This window comes from Leptodactylus fuscus, chromosome 9, assembly GCF_031893055.1.
Source record: "Leptodactylus fuscus isolate aLepFus1 chromosome 9, aLepFus1.hap2, whole genome shotgun sequence".
In the NCBI taxonomy this organism is placed as follows: domain Eukaryota; kingdom Metazoa; phylum Chordata; class Amphibia; order Anura; family Leptodactylidae; genus Leptodactylus; species Leptodactylus fuscus.
In genome coordinates this window covers 67,232,781-67,252,732 of record NC_134273.1, presented here as the reverse complement: position 1 = coordinate 67,252,732, position 19,952 = coordinate 67,232,781, and the positions used below count along the sequence as shown (strand labels likewise).

Below are 19,952 nucleotides of genomic sequence, written 5' to 3'. Positions count from 1 at the left end.
TGAACTCGGGACATGTCACGGCAATGGAGGACATATCTGTAGAGTCCCAGTAATGGATGGATTTATGTGAGGTTCTCTGCCCTTCAGCATGGTTGTGCGTCCACACTTGTCAATACGAGACTATAATCCTTTTTCTGAACATTACTGCCCCCTATATAAGATTAACTACAGACATGCATAAACATAGCTCCCACCTGTCCCGCATTCCACGGGACAGTCCCAATATTAGACTGCTGTCCCATGGTCCTGCACGGTTTACTGCTTGCCCCGCTCTGCCCCTGAAGTGTTTCACTTATTAACAAACTTTTCCCTGATCGCCACCCGCTCTTATAACAGATAAAAGGTTGTAACTGGGATAAGAGCCGGGGGTGATCGGGGGAAAGCTTGACTACTGTACTCAGAAGGACCTGTGTGACATCAGTCGGTCACATGACTAGGTAGGCGTATCTTTGTATCTCGTGCAGTCCAGGAAGAAATGGAGAGATGTGTGGTCTAATGTACGGGAAGGGGGGGGGGGATGTGAGATGCAGGGTTGACTGTGTGTGAGGGGGAGATGTGGGGTTCAGGGTGTACTGTGGAGTGTGTGGTGCATGGGTGTACTGTAGGGGGGTGAAATGTAGGGTGTATGAGTGTACTGTGGGGGGAGAGATGTGGAGTGCAGTGTGTACTGTGTGGGGGGAGATGTGGGGTTCGGAGTGTACTGTGAGGGATGTGGGTTGCAATGTTGACTGTGTGTGGGGGAGAGATGTGGGGTTCAGAGTGTACTGTGGGGTGCTGAAATGTGGGGCGCATGGTTGTACTGTGGGGGGGGTGAAATGTGGGTGGCATGGTTGTACTGTGGGGGGAGAGATGTGGTGTACTGTGTGTGGGAGAGATGTGGGGGTGCATGGGTGTACTGTGGGGTGCTTGGGTGTTCTGTGAGGGGAGAGATATGGGGTGCATTGTGTACCCAATGAGAAATGGATGGGAGCCGTTGGAGTCAATTTAGAAGTGGATGGAGCTAAATTTGCCATGGCCCACACACATTGTGTCTCTCTTTCTGTTGTTCTGCATAAATGTTGCTCACTTTCCCTCCAGTGAAGCTAATCCATTCTGTGACATGCCGATATAGCAGAGCTGAATTTTCCTGTGCACTCGGAATCCTTGTTTTGTTATAGAATTGCCTACAATCCTATAGAAAACCACAGATGGACCCGATAATGCACTTAACCCATATGGCATTAGTAGTGCTAAGTCCCCGGTGATGTTCCTACAGTTATTGCCGGCCTGTGCGTTATTATTTGTCACTTCGCCTTTTTGCAGATAGAATAAAAAAATCAAAATGACTTTCCCCGACAAGCAGCATCAGCGCCGGCCTAGTGTGAATAGCTTTCATCTCAGCCCCGCCATTGCTCTACTATCTAATGATTCTTCTTTACATCCTCTATTAGAGGTTCCTAAAGGACAGAAATACAGTCATGAATATATTGTTTATTGCGCTCTGCAGGCTGAAATTCACTTATAAAATATTGTAGCCATCCCGGGAAGAACGGCGTTCCATAATGACAGGGACATAACTTCATTTGCCCACATAAGGAGATTAAGACTGTGGCGTAAAGCATCGTATTGGTACCTGCCGCTCTGCGCCGTGGAGCCGCTCAATGTTATAAAAGCTGATTTGCTAACCATTATCTTAAGTGCAGCTTGCAGGATTTTATGGGGGTTTCTTTTTCCCTCGGAATTGTGATTTATTTCGGAGAACTCGTGCTGGGCCTGTAATCTGATAAACAATGCGGAAATATGTAAGGCAAAGAGAGACAATGGCGAGAAGCATCCATCACGGGGCGGCAGGAAAAGCTGACAGATATGGCGCGGTGCTAAACAACGTCTAACACGGTGGACGCGTTTATCAATAGCCGTACGGACGACACTTCACACAGGAAAAAATAGGGGGACGTGGTGCAAATTTCACCAATTAGACTAGTATATCGTTATTAGAGATGAGCGAGTACTGTTCGGATCAGCTGATCCGAACAGCACGCACGCATTGAAATGAATGGATGCACCTGGTACTACCGCTTTGACGCTGGCCGCTTAACCCCCCGCGTGCTGGCTACGTTCAATGCGTGCATGCTGTTCAGATCGGCTGATCCGAACAGTACTCGCTCATCTCTAATCGTTACGTCTCCTAACACTTTTCCCTTTAAACCACGCCCCTTTGTGAAGCCGCACCCCTTACGTCATGTGAGTTGTAGCGTCTAAAAACCTTGATAAATGTGGTTGTACTCCATAGCGCTGACTCACCGTCAGTATTGCACTCCTTACAGCTCAGTAACTTACATACATTTTGGACCTTTGCATTATTAGAAGCCGGGGCATGTGATCATAAATACATTCCTGTGTAGACAGTCTCTTATGTGCAGGACCTGTAAACAACAGGATTACATCATCACCCAACAAATCCTTCCTGGCAGTTCTCAGGCCCCTCCCATGTTCACCCACCATAGTCCTCTGTATGTCCCAAAAATAAAATGATTGACTTATCTAAGGGGGCAGAGTGCAGTGATAGAATAGGAAGGATATGAGACTCCTCTGACTCACTCACACAGCCTGTTTCTGCTATGTGCTGTGTGCAGAGTCTCGGTGTACAGTATCCCATGAGCTGACAAACGGCTGAAGCTGCATGACATATAGCAGGATACACAGACTATGCAATGTGAGTTAGGGGACATAAGTACAGTATACAGCAGGGGAATCATGGCAAATGTAGACAGCATTAGGAAATCCTTATCAGGGAGAAGGAAGAAATCAAGATGGCGGACATGTAAATGGATCATTAAATAAAACAGATATACACATGGCCTACACAAGTCTCTACTTAGCATATGCTGCTTTATATACAGCATTATCTTTTTTTTTTTTTTTTCTTAAAGCATATGGGTGGACATTCACATACACCGTAGATACTAAATCCCGCTTCACCAATATAGCTTACCTCTCGCCATCTTTTCTACAATATATTTCGCAGGCTGTAATCAGAAACCTGTAAGACAATGGATTCCAGGCCATGTAATCCTTATGTCTGCAGCTTTATATACGCGGTTAAGCTTTCAATGCACATTCCAACAAGCTATATCATGTCATGCATCAAAGTGTACCCGTCTTCAGAGGCCGGAGGTTAATTTCTCGAAATACATTTTTCTGCAGTTTCGGTACAACTGAGTTATGTCAAAATGATGACCGGGTAGAAAAGGTTAAAACAACTTGAACTTTGTTGCTTCCTTAATGGAATCAGAAATTTTCTTTCTGTAGAAGTGATGGAGAGTTTGTGCCCTATATTTATTTAGTGAAATGACCTGTAAGACAGTCTGCAGGTAGTAATCTGTTATTCTGTCTATACATGACAAGCCTGAGAGCGCACACCACCCAAACAATCATTTCAGTACAAAAAAAAAAATCTTTTAATAAGCACAGAAAGTCATCAGAAAGTTAGTGAGACCAAGTGCGTTTGCCCTGTCGTGCCTATCTTAAAGGGGTATTACCATCTTGGACATTTCCGGTATGTTCTTGCCTAGCTCTGTGAAGCATGATGGTCTCCATGCTGCCAGGGGGTGCTGTACCCACTACAGTTCACATGATTCCTCTTCCCTCTCACTAACATTACCTCATTTATAGCTGACTGGAAGTTCCTCTATTAGGCTAAGATAGCTGCTAAGGCCAAATTAATTGGATTTAATGAGCGGGGAGTCTTGAAATGCAGAATCTGTAGCAAGATCGAGCAGGACGCTTCTTTTTTCAGCATTCTACTGCAATCTCTGCCTCCCATTGAAAGGATGGGAAGCAGAATCCGCTGCAGAAACTGTGTACAAAGTATGAGGATGGATTCACAATAACGTTATTAAAAGGGGTTGTCCGGGATCACTAGAAATCCCTACCCTAGTCTTATCAGCCTCCCCCCTCCTACTTTCTAAATAACATGGCTTATCAAAAATGGATAGTTACCCATATTCTTGGGGTGTGTTACGTGACTACCCCAGGGACATTTTCTGATTATCCGGTGAATATCCATTTCCCCATTTCTGGAAATGGAACGTCACTACTCCTCCTCCCCCTATTATACTTACCATCCAGGCTTCTTCTGATGAGAAGGCTCCTCCCTCCTGTAAAGATTCGGCAGGGTGCACGCTCTTCTCCAAGCACTGCAGCTGGTAATTCACTACAGTAGAGGTGGATCATCACTGGAGGAGAAGACTGAATCAGTAGAGGAGGAGGGGCCGTGAAACAGGAAGAAGCGAGGAGGGTAAGTATATAATATGGGTCAGGTTTGGGCTGAGTAGGTAGGGAAGGGCGGGATAGCTAGAGAGACAGGGAAGGGGTGTATGGGGGGGGGGGAGTAAGGTGAGAGAGGGGAGTGGAGGAAATTACATAGCAGGAAGCAGAAGCATGGAAACAAAAGCAGGAGCCATAAGGAGGTCCAAGAGACACCCAGAAATCACTCAAAACACAGATAAAGGTATATGGGTGCATTCATTAACCCATTACTAGCACTGACATTTTCTAAAATAAAACAAACATTTTTTTTGCCCAGAAATCCCCTTTAATGTCCATTACACTAAGGCCCAGTTCACATCTGAGTTCGGGTCATTCCGTTCACCTCTCCACAAGTGCAAGCAGCACTTTTTTTCTCCACATTTTTTGTGCAAAAACCACGCGGACCCCATTATAGTCTATGGGGTCCGTAGGTTTTCTAAGGTAACCACTTTTATATGGGATTAGGTTTCTGTTCGGGGGGTCCCCAAGCGGACTTCCTGAATGGAAACCCATGCGCAGATGTGAATTGGACCTTAGTCATAGAAAGTTGTCTTAGGGCCGGTTCACACATGCTGATGTTTTAGTCCAGAAGGAGTCCGCATGAGGACCCCCCGCAACTGCAAGCGCTATGCAGTTCAAGCGCATGGGCCCCATAGACTATAATGGGGTCCGTGTGCTTGCCGCACACTGCTCGCATGAATCGTTCATGCGCGCAGTGTGTGGCAAGCACACGGACCCCATTATAGTCTAGGGGGCCCGTGCGCTTGAACTGCACAGCGCTTGCAGTTGTGCTTGTGTTCCGTCCGGGGGGTCCTCATGCAGACGGAACACATCAGCATTAGAGATGAGCGAACACTGTTCGGATCAGCCGTTTCGAACAGCACGCTCCCATATAAATGAATGGAAGCACCTGGCACGGCGACCGGCCGCCGGCAAAGTGTACGTGCCAGGTGCTTCCATTCATTTCTATGGGAGCGTGCTGTTCGAAACGGCTGATCCGAACAGTGTTCGCTCATCTCTAATCAGCATGTGTGAACCGGGCATTAGAAAGTGTTTAAAATTGTGAATACATTTTGTGCCAACCGCGGCACCAGTTGTCGGCCATAAATTGCACCGGAATCCTGGCCCATTGTCAATAATAAATCCGCCATATTACCTTACTATGTTGCAGATCTATCCTTCCCAATTCACTAACAGCTGAGCTTTGCAGGGGTGTAAGGACAGCGAGGTTTGTTGTTCTCGCTGGTTGTACACTTTACTCATCACATTTTATTACGGCCATAACACGGAAGGAAATTGCCAAACTTCTATTCCTCACAACTTCACATGCTTGTAATACCGCTGATCTTTGCAAATCTACATTTCATCATCTTTCACTAAAACATTAATAATTCAAAACAAAAAGAAAAAAAAAGTCCCTTGAAGTCCCGGTTTCAAAGAGCTTGCACAAAGTAGCCAAACAATAGGAGTGAAGACAGCAAAACGTTCTTTTTATTGTACAGTCCGATTTATACAGGTTCCATTTGTTTAGTTTTTTCGCTTTTCTATCTTAAAGCAGTCTCAGTTTCTACATTTACATTTCGTCTAAGACGTTTTAAATATATTTATAAAACAATACAAAATAAAGCGGAGTGTCGAGAGGTTTTATCCTCCCCCGCATACATTCACTAGATAAAAAGTACAAGACCATTGGGTTAATAAGAAGGCTTCCTATGTCAAGAACCTTAAACCGAAGATCGTTCAGGAATGAAAGGAAAAAAAACAAAAGAACGGCAAAACGGAAATCAAGACGTGAACGTATGTCAGAGACCATAAGAAAGATAAAGCCCTTGACCTCAGTATCCTCCCTCTCTAGATAGCGTAACTTAGGGGGTCGAACATAAGCAGCGTCCATCCCAAACCTACCAGAGAGAACAGCATTAGAAGATACTAAAAATACCTGAACACCACATTATGTTATTTTAGCCAGAAATCACCTTTCATTTTATGGTCCAATCTAGTATTTAAAGGGCAATCCTCCAAAACCTGAGAACAAAGCTTTAACTTGAGTTTAGGAGGTTTTCCTGGCTAAAAATAAGGATGTTCTATCCTAAAGATAGCCCACTCTTCTCGCAGCCGATATACAGAGAATGGAGTAGGAAGCAGACAGCGCCGTTCTCTGTGTGCTGGTCAGACCAGGTACTGCAGATTAGTTTCCAGTGAATTGAAGCTAAGCTGTAATGATTCACAGCTGTCTAATTCCTGCTCCATTTTATTGTAAAGCAACCACTGAGGAGTGGGGGTTCCAGGTGTCAGACCCTCACCAATATGATAAATATTTTTAGCCTTTAACCCAAATCTTCTACAGTCCAGAAAGTGGAGGCAAGGACTCTGCGGACTGTTCACATGGGAGAGTGTTTTAGCTGTCCACTGAAATAACATGGAAGGAACAAGAGGACCAATGAGGAACCTATATAGTATAATGGTTTCTGCAAAAAAAATTAAGCTCTCAAACCCATTGCAATCATTCATTGTCAGTTCTATAGGGACAGCTAAAACAGGTGCCAATGTGAGGATTGTGAGACTATTTTGTGTAAATTCATAAGACTCCTCTTCAAGATTCCCACCATGATTGGTCAATCCACAACAGTTTTCTTTACAAGCAGGAAACTATTCAGAAGTCTAAGGGTAAGGCTGCACGGGGTTTTTTGGTCCGGAACCTGAGGCGGAGGCCACCTCAGATTCCGGACCAAAATATGGGTAGTCGCAACTAAAAGTCGCTCCGGATTAGGCCCGCTTCTTTTATACCGGCTCCCGCAAAAAAAAGAACTGACCGGCTCCCATTGATTTCAATGGGAGCCGTCTTTTTGGTCAGGATTTTGAGGCGGATACAGCCTCAAAATCCTGACCAAAAAAACTCTGTGTGAACTTACCCTAACTGTTGCCCCATCCTCTATTTTCTTGCAGTTTCCAACGAGTGTGACTTGAAGGGCGAGTAAGGTTATGCTCACACATATGAAATCGGTGCCTACTTTGAGAAGGATTCCGACTCAAAATCAGTACCAAATTCTACTCTGAACCTACCCCCCCCATTGTTTTGTTTTTTAATAGGAGGCACAGATAGACGTAGGACGCTGAAAAAATTAGTGTCTGGCTTGATCTTAGTGCGGATTCCATGGCTGATCAGTCACAGGACCCACAGCTCCAGACACTCAGCTGATCAGCCCTGGGGATATTTAGAAAGTGAAAACTGCGGCAGAAACTCAAAGCTTTACATCAGCTTTCCTTCTGTGGGGAGATGGATGCTGGAAAATGAAGAGAAATCCAAGCTGGAAATCAATTCCTCTTCATTTTCCACCCTCTGAATGGGCCACAACAGTGGTATCACGTACAGCATTTTTTCTGAAAAACACCACCGTTCTTTTGTCAGTTTTTAAGCCACACTTAGGGCTAGTTCACACGGGGACATGGAGGCGGATTTTGACAGCGGAATCCACGTCACAATCCGCCTCCATATAATGCTAGTCTATGTAGAGGGCTAGCTGTTTTTTTTTCACTAGTGTTTTTTAAGGCTAGGCGAAAAAAGAAGCGAGCTGCCCTTTCTTCAGGCGGAAGCCGCGGCACGCTGAGCTGCGGCTTCCGCCTAGCGCCAGCACCCTCCGTTGTCGGCCCATTCATTTGAGCCAGCTACGGAGGGGAAACCCCCGACCGCGATGGTTGTGGCAGGCGGGTTTTGACCTGAGAGTGATGCGGCTCCCGCGTCACTCTCCGTGTCAAAATCCACCCCCACCGCCCCCGTGTGAACAAGCCCTTATAGTTATCCTTACTGGATCCAATTGTGGCTCGGCTCTAAAAACCGCAGTAGCATTTTTCCAAAAAATGTAATACGTGACTACATCGTAAAGGTGCCCACACTGGGGCCTTCACTAACACATGCACTCTCAGTTTTGGCTGAGCATGTATGTATTTCCATAAGTAAGCCAGACTTTGAAGACGGTGAGTATCTCCTAGGAGAACAGAGAATCATCCATCGTAAGATTCCCCGTGACAGATTCTTTCACCACCTTAGATGGCAGAATCTGAGGATTCGGCTGACCCAAGCCTAATATCTATGACTACTTTATTAGAGCTCTTCCCCAAACACAATCCTTTCAGAGTCCCGTGGCCTGATCACCCATCAAACTGCCATTTCTCTGTGAAACTTTAATAGTACAAGGTAGACATTCCCCCCAAAACACGTACAAAATATGCAAAATTCTCTTTAAACAGAGTGCTCCATATTGGCATCCAACAAGGGAATGTCACATCTTATGTAAGGAAACAAAGCATTTGGCACACAATGACATTTATTTTACAGAAGCAAAAGGGTTAAAAAAAAGGGTGTCACCCGCTATATAAATAAGCATTTTCCGATTCGTGGCAGTAGAGAGTTCTGGAAACCATCACAGTCCATAGGACAATGTAATGAGACCAGAGAGTGTTTTCATGCAAGAGGTGGCAGTAGAGTGAAGACCAGTTGAACATGGCTGAAGTTCATAGAAGACATTGATTTATACATGGAAGACCCTTACATCTACTAGATATCATGTTAATTGCATATACAATATTTTTTTTATTTGCTGAAGTTCGGCACTTAAGGAGAGAACAGAGAAAAAAAAAAATAAAAAAAAAAAATAGTCATTTAGTTAACGAGCTCTAGGTAGGTAATTGGCACTTTGCCTTTCTGGTTGCCTCGCTCTCCCATCAACCAATCGGAATCCATTCCGAGAACGCTGTAGACGGTTATGACCTAAGATTAAAGGACATAAAATGTCATTATACCAAAAATTATTGTCCTATAAGCTCACAAAATGTTGGTAAAATGTAGAATTGTATGAGTGTAGCAGTAGTGTCTGCACATATAATAATTAGAGATGAGCGAACACTGTTCGGATCAGCCGATCCGAACAGCACGCACCCATAGAAATGAATGGAAGCACCTGTGACGCCGGCCGGCCGCCGGCAAAGTCAGCGTCACAGGTGCTTCCATTCATTTCTATGGGAGTGTGCTGTTCGGAACGGCTGATCCGAACAGTGTTCGCTCATCTCTAATAATAATGCCTGGCTACTCACTGGATGGAGAATGGAAGACTAAGGTGGCTCAAAGCCAATCTGTACAATCCATGGGATGGGGAAAGTCCAGGCCGACTTGGAAGTGTCAGCTGAGAAAGGTGCAGCAAGAAGAAAATGGGAGTTATACGGGTAGATGCTATTGAGTGCTCCACAGCTAGGGGGCGACAGCAAGGAGATCGACCCGTGGTTCCCATGACTTTCTCTAAACAATCCAAGTCAACGTTCCATAAATACGTCCCCCAACTAGGTGTCTACCGTAAACTTATAGTATTAGCCCCACATAGCACACAGAGTCATAAGTGATACAGTAATGTGCAAAAGTTTTAGGCAAGCATGGGGGAAAATGCTGTCAAATAAGAATGCTTTCATACATAGAAGTTGAATGGCTTATGTTTTTGTCAATTAATAAAAAGTGAATGTAAATCAACAATATTTGGGGTGACCTTTGCCTTCCATCAGTTCTTCTTGGTACACTTGTAGACAGTAGAGATGAGCGAGTAGCATTCGATCGAATACCTCGCTCCCATAGGAATGCGTGTAAGCGGCTGAACACCCAAGGGTTTAAGCGCATCAAATATTCACTGCGCTTAACCCCTTGGCGTTTTGGCTGCTTACACGCATTCCTATGGGAGCGCGGTATTCGATTGACTGCTACTCGCTTATCTCTAGTAGACGGTAAAGGAACTCAGCAGGGTGATCGTTCTCCAAGATGTCTGGAACTAAGCACAGATCTTCTGAGGATGTAGGTTTGCTCCAATCCGTCTGTGTCTTTATGTATTCCAAGACAGACTGAATGATGACAACATCAGGGCTCTGTTGGGGCCGTATCATTACACCAACTACTGATAGGATTTAGATTTACCTTTGGTTCATTTACTTTGCATTTTGTTAATTAGCACTTGTATTTTTTCTGCATTCTTGCATTGCAGGATTCCCCTCCTCCACCCAATGCCTGACACATCTGCACATCACGTTGTGTACAATATTGCAGAATAAGTTGGCACTATATAAAGGTGTTATTTACATTGCAGTCACCACGCCAAAGGGAGATTTCTCAGTTTCTGGCTCCGATTACGGAGGGTTTTAGAGAGATGATGGATTACATAGGTGTCAGCGCGACCCGTCTTCTCATCAAAGACATAATTACCTCATCTGCGAGAAGTGATAGTTCACTGCTGTTGGCGGCATCATAATCATACAGAACTCTGGCCTTTCTATTGCCACTCGCAGCTTTCAGCTCACTGAAGCCTGATGTAACAACAGAATTGCTTGCGGCAGGTAATGGAGCGGAGGCCGAGATTGACGGCAGAGAAACACTTTGCATAGTTGTTAGGGGCGACTGATTATTGTTTGATGCGAAAGTCGATGGAAAGCTGGAAAAGAAAGAAAAAAAAGAGAACATAGAAAACGGATCCTGAGCCTGTGCACCGATAACAGCGTTACACATTTTTCGTCTAAAACCCATTCCCTTTGTTTCACGAGATGACAGGCACTCTGGCATCAAAAGGAGAATTACGTGCCTCGCTTCTTTCTGACGTCCCCTTCACAATACGCTTCTATGCGTTACCGACGCCTGTATTATACTACAAGGCATTGCACGGTTTTTTTGGTCTATCCTCTGAACAAATAGCAAAGAAATGGTAATTTAAAAGGATATTCCATTCTTTCAGGTTTCCTCCAATCCACAGGAAAAGGGGCAACACTGAACAGTGCAGATATGACCACTGGGACTCCACCCATCATAAGACCATGTGTCCCGTTTTCCATAGAAATAACTAGTGTACCCCTTTAAAGGGATCCTATCATTAAAACTGATTTTTTTCTGCCTACCACGTAGGAATAGCCTTAATAAAGACTATTCTTCTCCTACCTTTAGATGACTTCTCCGTTCCGCTGTTCGGTAAATATTCCTTTTCCATCTTTATGTAAATTAGTTCTCTCGCAGCACTGGGGGTGGGCCCCAGCGCTCAAACAGCACTATGGGCGTCCCCAATGCTGCGAAACAACTCTCCAGCGCCGCCTCCATTTTCTTCAGGAACGAGTCTTCTTCACGTTGTCTTCAAACTTCTAGGCCTCGGGCAAAGCTGACTGCACATGCCCGCCGGCCACAAGAAAATGGCCGCTTAAACAGTATTGTAAGCGGCCATTGTCTTGTGGCTGGAAGGCATGTGCAGTCGGCCACCCGAGGCCTAGAAGTTTGAAGCCACTGCCGGAAGACAACGCGAAGAAGACGCCCACAGTGCTGTTTGAGCGCTGGGACCCGCCCCCAGTGCTGCGAGAGAACTCATTTGCATACCGACGAAAACCGGATTATATACCGAACGGCGCGGAAGAAAAGACATCTAAAGGTAGGAGAAGAATAGCCTTTCTTAAGGCTATTCCTATGTGGTAGGCAGAAAAAAAAAAAAAAGTTTTGATGATAGGATCCCTTTAAATATTGCAGCTATGGCTTGGCCTACATACTGTAATCCATGTAGAGGCTGATCTACGTCCACAAGGTGTATATGCCACCGTGGCCAGTTACTGGGAATGTTAACAGTAATAAAAAACACAATCATGGACAACGTCGTTAAAGTGAGCCTGTCAGATGAACCTAATATTGTAAGAAAATACCTATGTATGTAGAATCTGTTTAATGTAGGGGGCCCTCAGGGACAATACATTGCATGGAGGGGCCCCTATACTGCATGGGTGCTTTTTATTTTACATGTGGGGCACTGAAGGTATAAGGGTCAATATACTACATGTGTGTGGGGGGGGGGCATTATAGTCCATGTGGAGGCCAATTATAGTACATGAGGGGGCCATTATACTACATGTGGTGGACATTCTAGTGAGTGTGGGGGCCATTATACTACATGTGGGGGCATTGAGGAGCCACTGCATAATTGTTAATGAAGTCTCCAAATGCAGCCTTATTTTATTAACATTTGTAAGTGATGGCTACTTTGGGGGTTCCTCGGCTTGGATATTCCCCCCCCCCCTGTACTTCACTTGATAAGGTTGAGCCCCGCTACTCTACACCCTCCCTGTGGGACTTTCCTACAGCAAAGCAAGTACGTTACATGTAAATTCTCAGACTGCCTGCTCTTGGATAGGAGAAGTCTTTATTTCTTAGATTGTATTGGGGACATTTGTATCCAGTTCTGACATGTGGCACAGACTACATTACTGTAATTACAGCCCTTTCTTACTACTCACAATCCTGCAGACACATCCACATTAGCGCGCGTCGGTAAAACGAGGTGACCTTCACAAATGCCTACAATTTGCCCCTAAATAGTCATCCGCTATTCGTATACAAGGGCTGAACTCATGTCAGGATTGGCAATTGAAATAAACAGACCGAACTTGAGAGAAGGAAATGAAGTTACAATCCATTCTGACATCTCACAAAATCTTTGTGACTAGTTCACACTTGCGTCTCCTCTCTGTCGTCTGGAAAGGCGGACCGGTTACACCTATAATGAAACCGCGGCATTTCCATAGGCATCATGGACATGCTGTGATTTCCAAAATCGCAACAGTTTTGGAAATCACAACATTTCTGCTGCACGTGTCTGCAATAGGTGGATGGTATTCACTGGAATCCCATCCACTTTGCAGGGACTGTAAAACGAGGAGGTTTTTGCCACCACATGGGGCGCCAGACGAAAGTGTTTTTTGGGAGACTTAATTGACAACCTATCCTTAGAATAGGTCATCAATTCAAAATTGGCAAGGGTCAAACATTCAGGCCCCCGGCTGATCAGCTGTCTGAAGAGACTACAGCTTTTACATGAGCACTGCACTTACCAAGCACAGCACCTTCCATTTGTGCAGCGCCTTAGTATCGCAGCTCATCCCTTTCACTTGAATGGGACTGAGCAATGTCCAGGCACCGTGCCTGATCAATGCAATGGTTTGTGTAGTGGAAGTCGTGCTTCAATACAGCTGATCCTCGGCTCTTGGGTTGCAATCTTTTTAATTGATGATCTATTAATTGATAGGTCATCAATTTTAAGTCCCGGAAATCCCTTTATAGCAGGGATAGGGAACCTTCGGCTCTCCAGCTGCTGTGAAACTACAATTCCCATCATGCTCTATTCACTTCCATGGGAGTTGCAAGAACAGCAGAGCAAGTATGCATGCTGGGAGTTGTAGTTTTGCAACAGCTGGAGACCCGTACGTTCCCTACCCCTGCTTTATAGGTACGTCAGACGTTTCCTTGGATGGAAATGGTCACTGTGGCACATTCACACCTAACATACAATCCACTAGTATTTACCTGCCAAGCTGTTTCTGAAGATCCAGCATATACTGGTAACACTGGGCGTAATAGGTCATCTGGGCTTCCACAAAGTCATTCAGACAGCGCAAATGATGTGCCTTTATGGGAATACATGAATTGTAAGGTCAGATTATACTCATATAATAGTATACGCTACATAGACAAGCATGCCTGCAGTATAAGTGCACATATAACAACTCCCTATTAGGTGACTATGCAGGATCTATACGCTTCTGGGTGGTCACATATTATACTAAAATCCTGCCGACAAGCCATGGCACCTCTGCCATACTGCACAACATGGCAGGGACCTCAGTGCTTTAACCTTGCAGTGCTGATGGCTAATGGGTCTGTGTAATAGTCACCCAGGTCAGTCTTTTAAAGGCCTTCTTTCTATAATAACATGTTGTGTAGACACGGTCACCTTCTAAATGACAGAACGTTAAATTGTGTTTTTCATGACACTGATCAGACATAGTCTCTAACGGTGCCGTAAGAGACTGTTTTCTATCTCACCGTAGCACACAACAAACCTAACAATTGTGTTGGTCTCCAGACTTCATTTTCCCGTCAGTTCTGCGGCGAGTCAGCCATTCATTTGTATTTCTCTGTCAGGGCATACTTACATGTGTACTGCTTATGCCTTCTAGTAGCAGACGTGTAATCTCCGCTTGCCGGTCAAATTCGCTTTGCGTTATTCTGACTTCCTGTTCGGCCTTGAGAAAGAAAACAGCAATTACAAACATGTCTTCGTGTGTATTTTTCCACCGGCCATCACTGTTACATGCTCTCCCGTTATGCCATGTTCTCGGCTAGTTAACCTGCACAAGATGCAATGACCTGTATCCTGTTCCCACCAACCGCAGCTCATTGCATCAGGTACGGCTTCCATCTGTGGCTTACTGAGGGAAAAACAAACATGGGAGATTCCCTGCCATTTTTTATTTTCCACATACTTAAGTGATGTTTTATTTCCAGAGGCTTACCTGCCTGGGGTGGGGGGGAAGGGGGCTGTCATAAATCACAAGTCTAAAAGCACCTTTAAGAATCCGCCAGTGCAGACCATTGAGCAATAACTTGTTACACAAGACAATAAAGCTAAATCTTCACTTAAAAATGGCTGTACTTCCAAAAGCCTGTGGACAAAGCGGGCATAGCATGTATCACTATATACCATACTTGGGCCCCATTCACATCTGCGTTTGGGTTTCCATTCAGGGAACGGACACCTATACACATTAAAAAGCGGCCCTTTTCTCTCCGCATGTTTTGTGCGCAAGCCACGGACCCCATTATAGTCTATGGGGTCCAAGGGTTTCCCAGTTAACTTCTTTTTAATGCATATAGGTTCCCGTTCGGGGGGGGGTCCCCAAATGGACACTCCAAATGGAAACCCGAACGCAGATGTGAACTGGGCCTTATCCTGCAGAAGAGAATATAGCCGTAATGCACATCAATCAAACCTTCACACTGACCCATGGTATTAATAAAAGTCAACCAATATCCAATACAAAAGATACAACACCCCCCCACCCCCCCCCCCCAAAAAAAAAAAAAAAAAACCCTAAGCAAGTTTAAGATTGAAAACTCGTCGCTTCGGCTTTCTTTGCCTTTCTTTGCCATAAGATGACGTTGTGGTGCTGATCTTAAAAAACCCTTACGCCCCTCCACCAATTTTAATTTCTCTATGCTGAAGTGTTGCTTAATCTAATATCTTGCCAACTTTGGAAGGATCAGAAGTTGTAGAAGCTTTTTAAGGCCACATGTTGGGTGATAAAACTGCAGCAAAATCTTCATCAAAATGCAACTTTTGGGCAACATGTGGCCTTAGCCTAAGGCAGTATGCAGCTCAGATCCATCCTAGAAGTAGTGCCACCTAGTGGAGGTAGTTACCATGTAGTTAATGCTCAGGCGTCGGAGGTTGGACAGAGATGGAAGACAGAAGAGGCGGGGTTGCAGCTGAAGATGGAGGCGTCGCTGGAGAGAGCTCTCTGGCAGCAGTGGGGACGCCCCCATCGCTGTTTGAGCGCTGGGGCCCGCCCCCATTGCTGCGGAGAACTCATTTGCATACCGGTTAAAACTGGTATTTCTACGGAACAGCGCCGCGGAGACCACGTCTAAAGGTAAGAGACGAATAGCCTTTCTAAAGGCTATTCCGACGTCTAAAGCACAAAAAAAAGCGATTTAGTGGTAGAATCCCTTTAAGGGGATTTTCATTTCAGGCAGCGGACCTTCCTGTAGAGTTGAAACTAGATGGACTGTACCACACAGGCTCTCCATATGGGGGAGGGGGGGGGGGGATTCCTATCACTAGCTACTGCTGATTTTAAGACCGCTCGTGACGCAGTTATAATGATCACAATTTAGCCACGACTGTATCATTATGGTTTCCCAACAGAAGCCAGAGTATCACCCAGCCCCACGACTACACGTCACCTGAATCAAATGCTCCTTTTCTCCCTTGTGAATCACCAGCTCCACTGCACAAATATCACTTTATTGCTCTAAAAAGCTCATTTGCATAATGGCAAAAAACAACAATATCTCAGAAAAGAAGGCAGCGACTCACAAGGGGAGAACAGTTTGATTACGCCGAACCTAACCCACCTATGTGCAGGGCTGGGTTGATATGCCAGGATTTGGTGACAGACTCCCTTAAAGATTATTTAGGACAATATAAAGAGAAAACAACAAGTATATTTCCTCCCCACAAGGAAAAGATGGTACTGACTCTAGCTGCCGATGTGACACTGTGCTGAGAGATCATGATAGCACAGTAAAGTGACACAATGATAGGGATTGCGTAGTATTTTTTAGAAGACCACATCTTAAAAAAAACAAAAAAAACAAAAAACAAAACCAAAATCTGTGGATGTGGCAAAGAATGGATCTATAGAAGACAGTTAATGCAAGTGGGTGACTGGCACACCTAATACAGACCAAAAAGCCTCATCACGAAGCACCGGATATACGGTATATAGGTATATACTCACCCTCGTCACTTCATCAGTCCACATCTGAGCAGCATTGAAAACAATACAGACACAAACACTATTTAGTACATAATAGAAATGTATATGGCTACCCTACACGCTCATTCTACATGTAGAAGGCTAGAAAGGGAAGACTAGAGAAAACGTCATGTGAACCAAACTGTTTTACAAAGAAGTCTACCATGTTCTCATAAGGTAAGCTGGAAGTCTGCTGCATGCATAGCAAAGTAGAGACGTAAAAGGCACACGGAGCACCACTCTATAGGCCCAAAATCCCAATACATTGTATCTGTACAGCAGCGGGCCAATGGAAACCCAAAACCACCATGATAAATCGTGCCAAGTGATACAATTCTTCCTACCTCCAGTAGGGGGCCTAAACATATACTGTATTGTGGTTATGACTGGACTCCGGAGTAAAATATGCCAAAAATGGCTCAGGTCGGGGCATCTACAAGTGGGTGTAACTTCATTGGAAAGGGGCGTTGCTCTGTGGGACGTGCCTTATAGGCATCAAACTGCATTGTAATTTTGGCACTAAATTCTGTGAGGGATAGGGGATGTAAACAGACTAAAGAGTCTAAAGAAGGACCAGATTTTACCATCCAGCGTAAATATAATTAAAAATCTGGTTCACTTTCAGACTGTCTAGGCTTACACTAAGTATTAACCATTGAAGTCTGTGTGTAATCAGTATACAGTACGCCATTAGCTCCCCCTAGTGGTGGCTCTGACCACAGTGAAGATACATCAAGGAATTTACGTAAGTAAATTAAAAAGACTTAGAAAAGCTCTAGTGAATATCTTCACTAACCAGAACTATCGTGTGAGACTGAAACGCCCTATCCCTTTAAACCAGCACAATTGACAAATATCTACATCCGTAATACTAGTGCGGACCCTTCACATAGTGGGCGCCCCTTACAGACCTTCCCTGTAAACCGAATTTTAGTACAAGTTTTCACAATAAGTAATCCCTAGAGGTAAAAGCTTCACTCTTGGATCTGGATACACTTAGCAACTAACAATGAAGCCCCTGCATTTTAATGAAATTAATTAAAAAAATTATTGAAAACAGGCAAAGAGAGAAAACCAGAACAAACCAAAATTACGGTCCTGAGAACATAGTGAATGGCTTCAAACATGGAAAACACTGATACAATCCAAGAGTGAAGTGTTGGCCATGTGTGAGCACCGGGGATTTATTCACAGGGAGCAAACACTTGGGGGAACCTGGGGTCTCCATTATTCTGGATCGCTGGGGGTCCCAGTAGTCAGTCACTTATCTCCTATCTATCCTAGGGTTAAGGGGATATCGTCACTCCTTAGGGAGAGACCACCATATAGGTGTGTGGAGACTTATTAAGCCTTTAGCACTCCACTTCGCAAGGGACTATGGGAAGAATATGCAAATCTGTCTTCCATGATGTAATTAGGAAGTCAGTTGCTGCCTCAGTGTTGCAAACCAATAGAGGGCGCTCACTGGAATGTGCAAGCCTGTCTTCCCTGATGTAATTAGGAAGACAGGATTTCAGTGAAACAACCCAATAAAGGCTGCTCCCTTTAGCATCATGCTCGACCTTCCAAGAGGCCTTTGTTTTGCAATGACGCTGGGATTATTACCAGGTATAGTATTGGGTTGTTTCACTGAAATCCTGTCTTCCTAACTACATCAGGGAAGACAGGCTTGCACATTCCAGTGAGCACCCTCTATTGATTTGCAACACTGAGGCAGCAACTGACTTCCTAATTACATCATGGAAGACAGATTTGCACTATCTATCCTATACATGGAGTCAGCCGCCTACAGGAGGAAACTACATTCAAGTACTTAAACACATGTTTCTTAAAGCAGCTATTATATCCTGTATACAGAAGAGACTGCTATACTTCTGCTTACAGGGATACTACGCTACAAATGGTTCCTTTATGTATATTTGTCTTCACTATCAATATGTAGTATTTTCTGCAAGAATGGCAAATGTGGTTAATCAGACCCATGCCCCCAAAGCACTTGCAGGTTAAAAGGCGATATCCAGTTTATATAAAAAAATATTGGTCATATGCATTATTCCTGAAAGGCTTAAAGGCTATTCGTCTCTTACCTTTAGACGTGATCTCCGCCGTGCCGTTCCTTAGAACGGTATGCAAATTAGTTCTCTCACAGCGATGGGGGCGGGCCCCAGCGCTGAAAATGTGATGGGGGCGTCACCACTGCTGCTCCAAAACACGCTCCAGCGACACCTCTATCTTTGGCTTGATCCTCCCCTTCTTTCGTCGTCTTCCTTTGCGTCACCTCCGACGCCTGCGCAGGGCAGAGTGCGCATGCCGGCCATTTTTGGGAGGCCGCTCCTGTATTGAACTACAAGAGCAAGAAGCCTCCCAAAAATGGCCGCGGGCCGGCATGCACACTCGGCTCTGCTGGTGTCTCACTGGCAGAGCCAACTGCGCAGGCGTCGGAGGTGACGCAAAGGAAGATGACGAAAGAAGAGGAGGATTAAGCCAAAGATAGAGGCGTCACTGGAGCATGTTTTTGAGCAGCAGTGGCGACGCCTCCATCGCATTTTCAGCGCTGGGACCCGCCCCCATCGCTGCGAGAGAACTAATTTGCATACCGGTAAAAACCGGTATTTCTAAACAACGGCACAGCGGAGACCTCGTCTAAAGGTAAGAGACGAATAGCCTTTCCAAAAGCTATTCCGACGTGTGATCGCCAAAAAAATTCATTTCAATGGTAGAATCCCTTTAACCTTTATTATACATCACATTAAAATTATGCACCGTTCAGCTGATTTACCATCAGGTCACATGACCACATCTATAACATTGCTTTTGGAGGCTCCCTGCAAGCACTGAGGCCTGCAGACAAAATATCACTTTGGCATGTGACCTGTTCTAAGCCGCCCACTCACCTCCTCCCCTCGGGGGCCAAGCTCAGACTTGCCGAATGCCTGAAGCTTCGTTCCCTTGCCTATTGCTACAGCCGTTACACATTGTCATAGGGGCAGTGATGCAGATGCCGTCTCAATGTAAAGAACTCAATTTTAAAAGCTCAAGTACCGTATATAAAAGACTGTACAAGGCTATACCCGGCAAAATTATGCAAATCTGAATCTATGTTCTGAAATATTTCAGGAAATGAGATAATACCTAGGAAAAAACAAGACCGTAAAGGATGCAAATGAGAAACACGATTGCATCAATCTAAATGTGGACGTGTAGTGTGGACAGACACTTATGCAACCATCAGTAACTCCAGCGCATGGAGAATAAACTAACTGTCTCTCCGTGCCTACAGACTACAAACA

General features: G+C 44.8%; 1 protein-coding gene across 3 annotated transcripts in view; it reads right to left on the bottom strand.

Moving 5' to 3' along the window:
* Positions 1-5,759: 5,759 nt before the first annotated feature.
* Positions 5,760-19,952, bottom strand: part of SH3GLB1 (SH3 domain containing GRB2 like, endophilin B1) — a 42,074-nt gene continuing 27,881 nt past the window's right edge. The window contains exons 8-12 of one of the 3 annotated variants that reach the window (XM_075287183.1): positions 16,645-16,718; positions 14,278-14,367; positions 13,649-13,749; positions 10,529-10,754; positions 5,760-9,058 (exon numbers count right to left, since the gene is read on the bottom strand). In XM_075287183.1, coding sequence (XP_075143284.1) covers positions 8,951-9,058; positions 10,529-10,754; positions 13,649-13,749; positions 14,278-14,367; positions 16,645-16,718 — 599 coding nt within the window. In that variant the 3' untranslated portion in view covers positions 5,760-8,950. The remainder of the gene's footprint in view (positions 9,059-10,528; positions 10,755-13,648; positions 13,750-14,277; positions 14,368-16,644; positions 16,719-19,952) is intronic. The other 2 variants (XM_075287181.1, XM_075287182.1) reach the window with 2 other exon arrangements.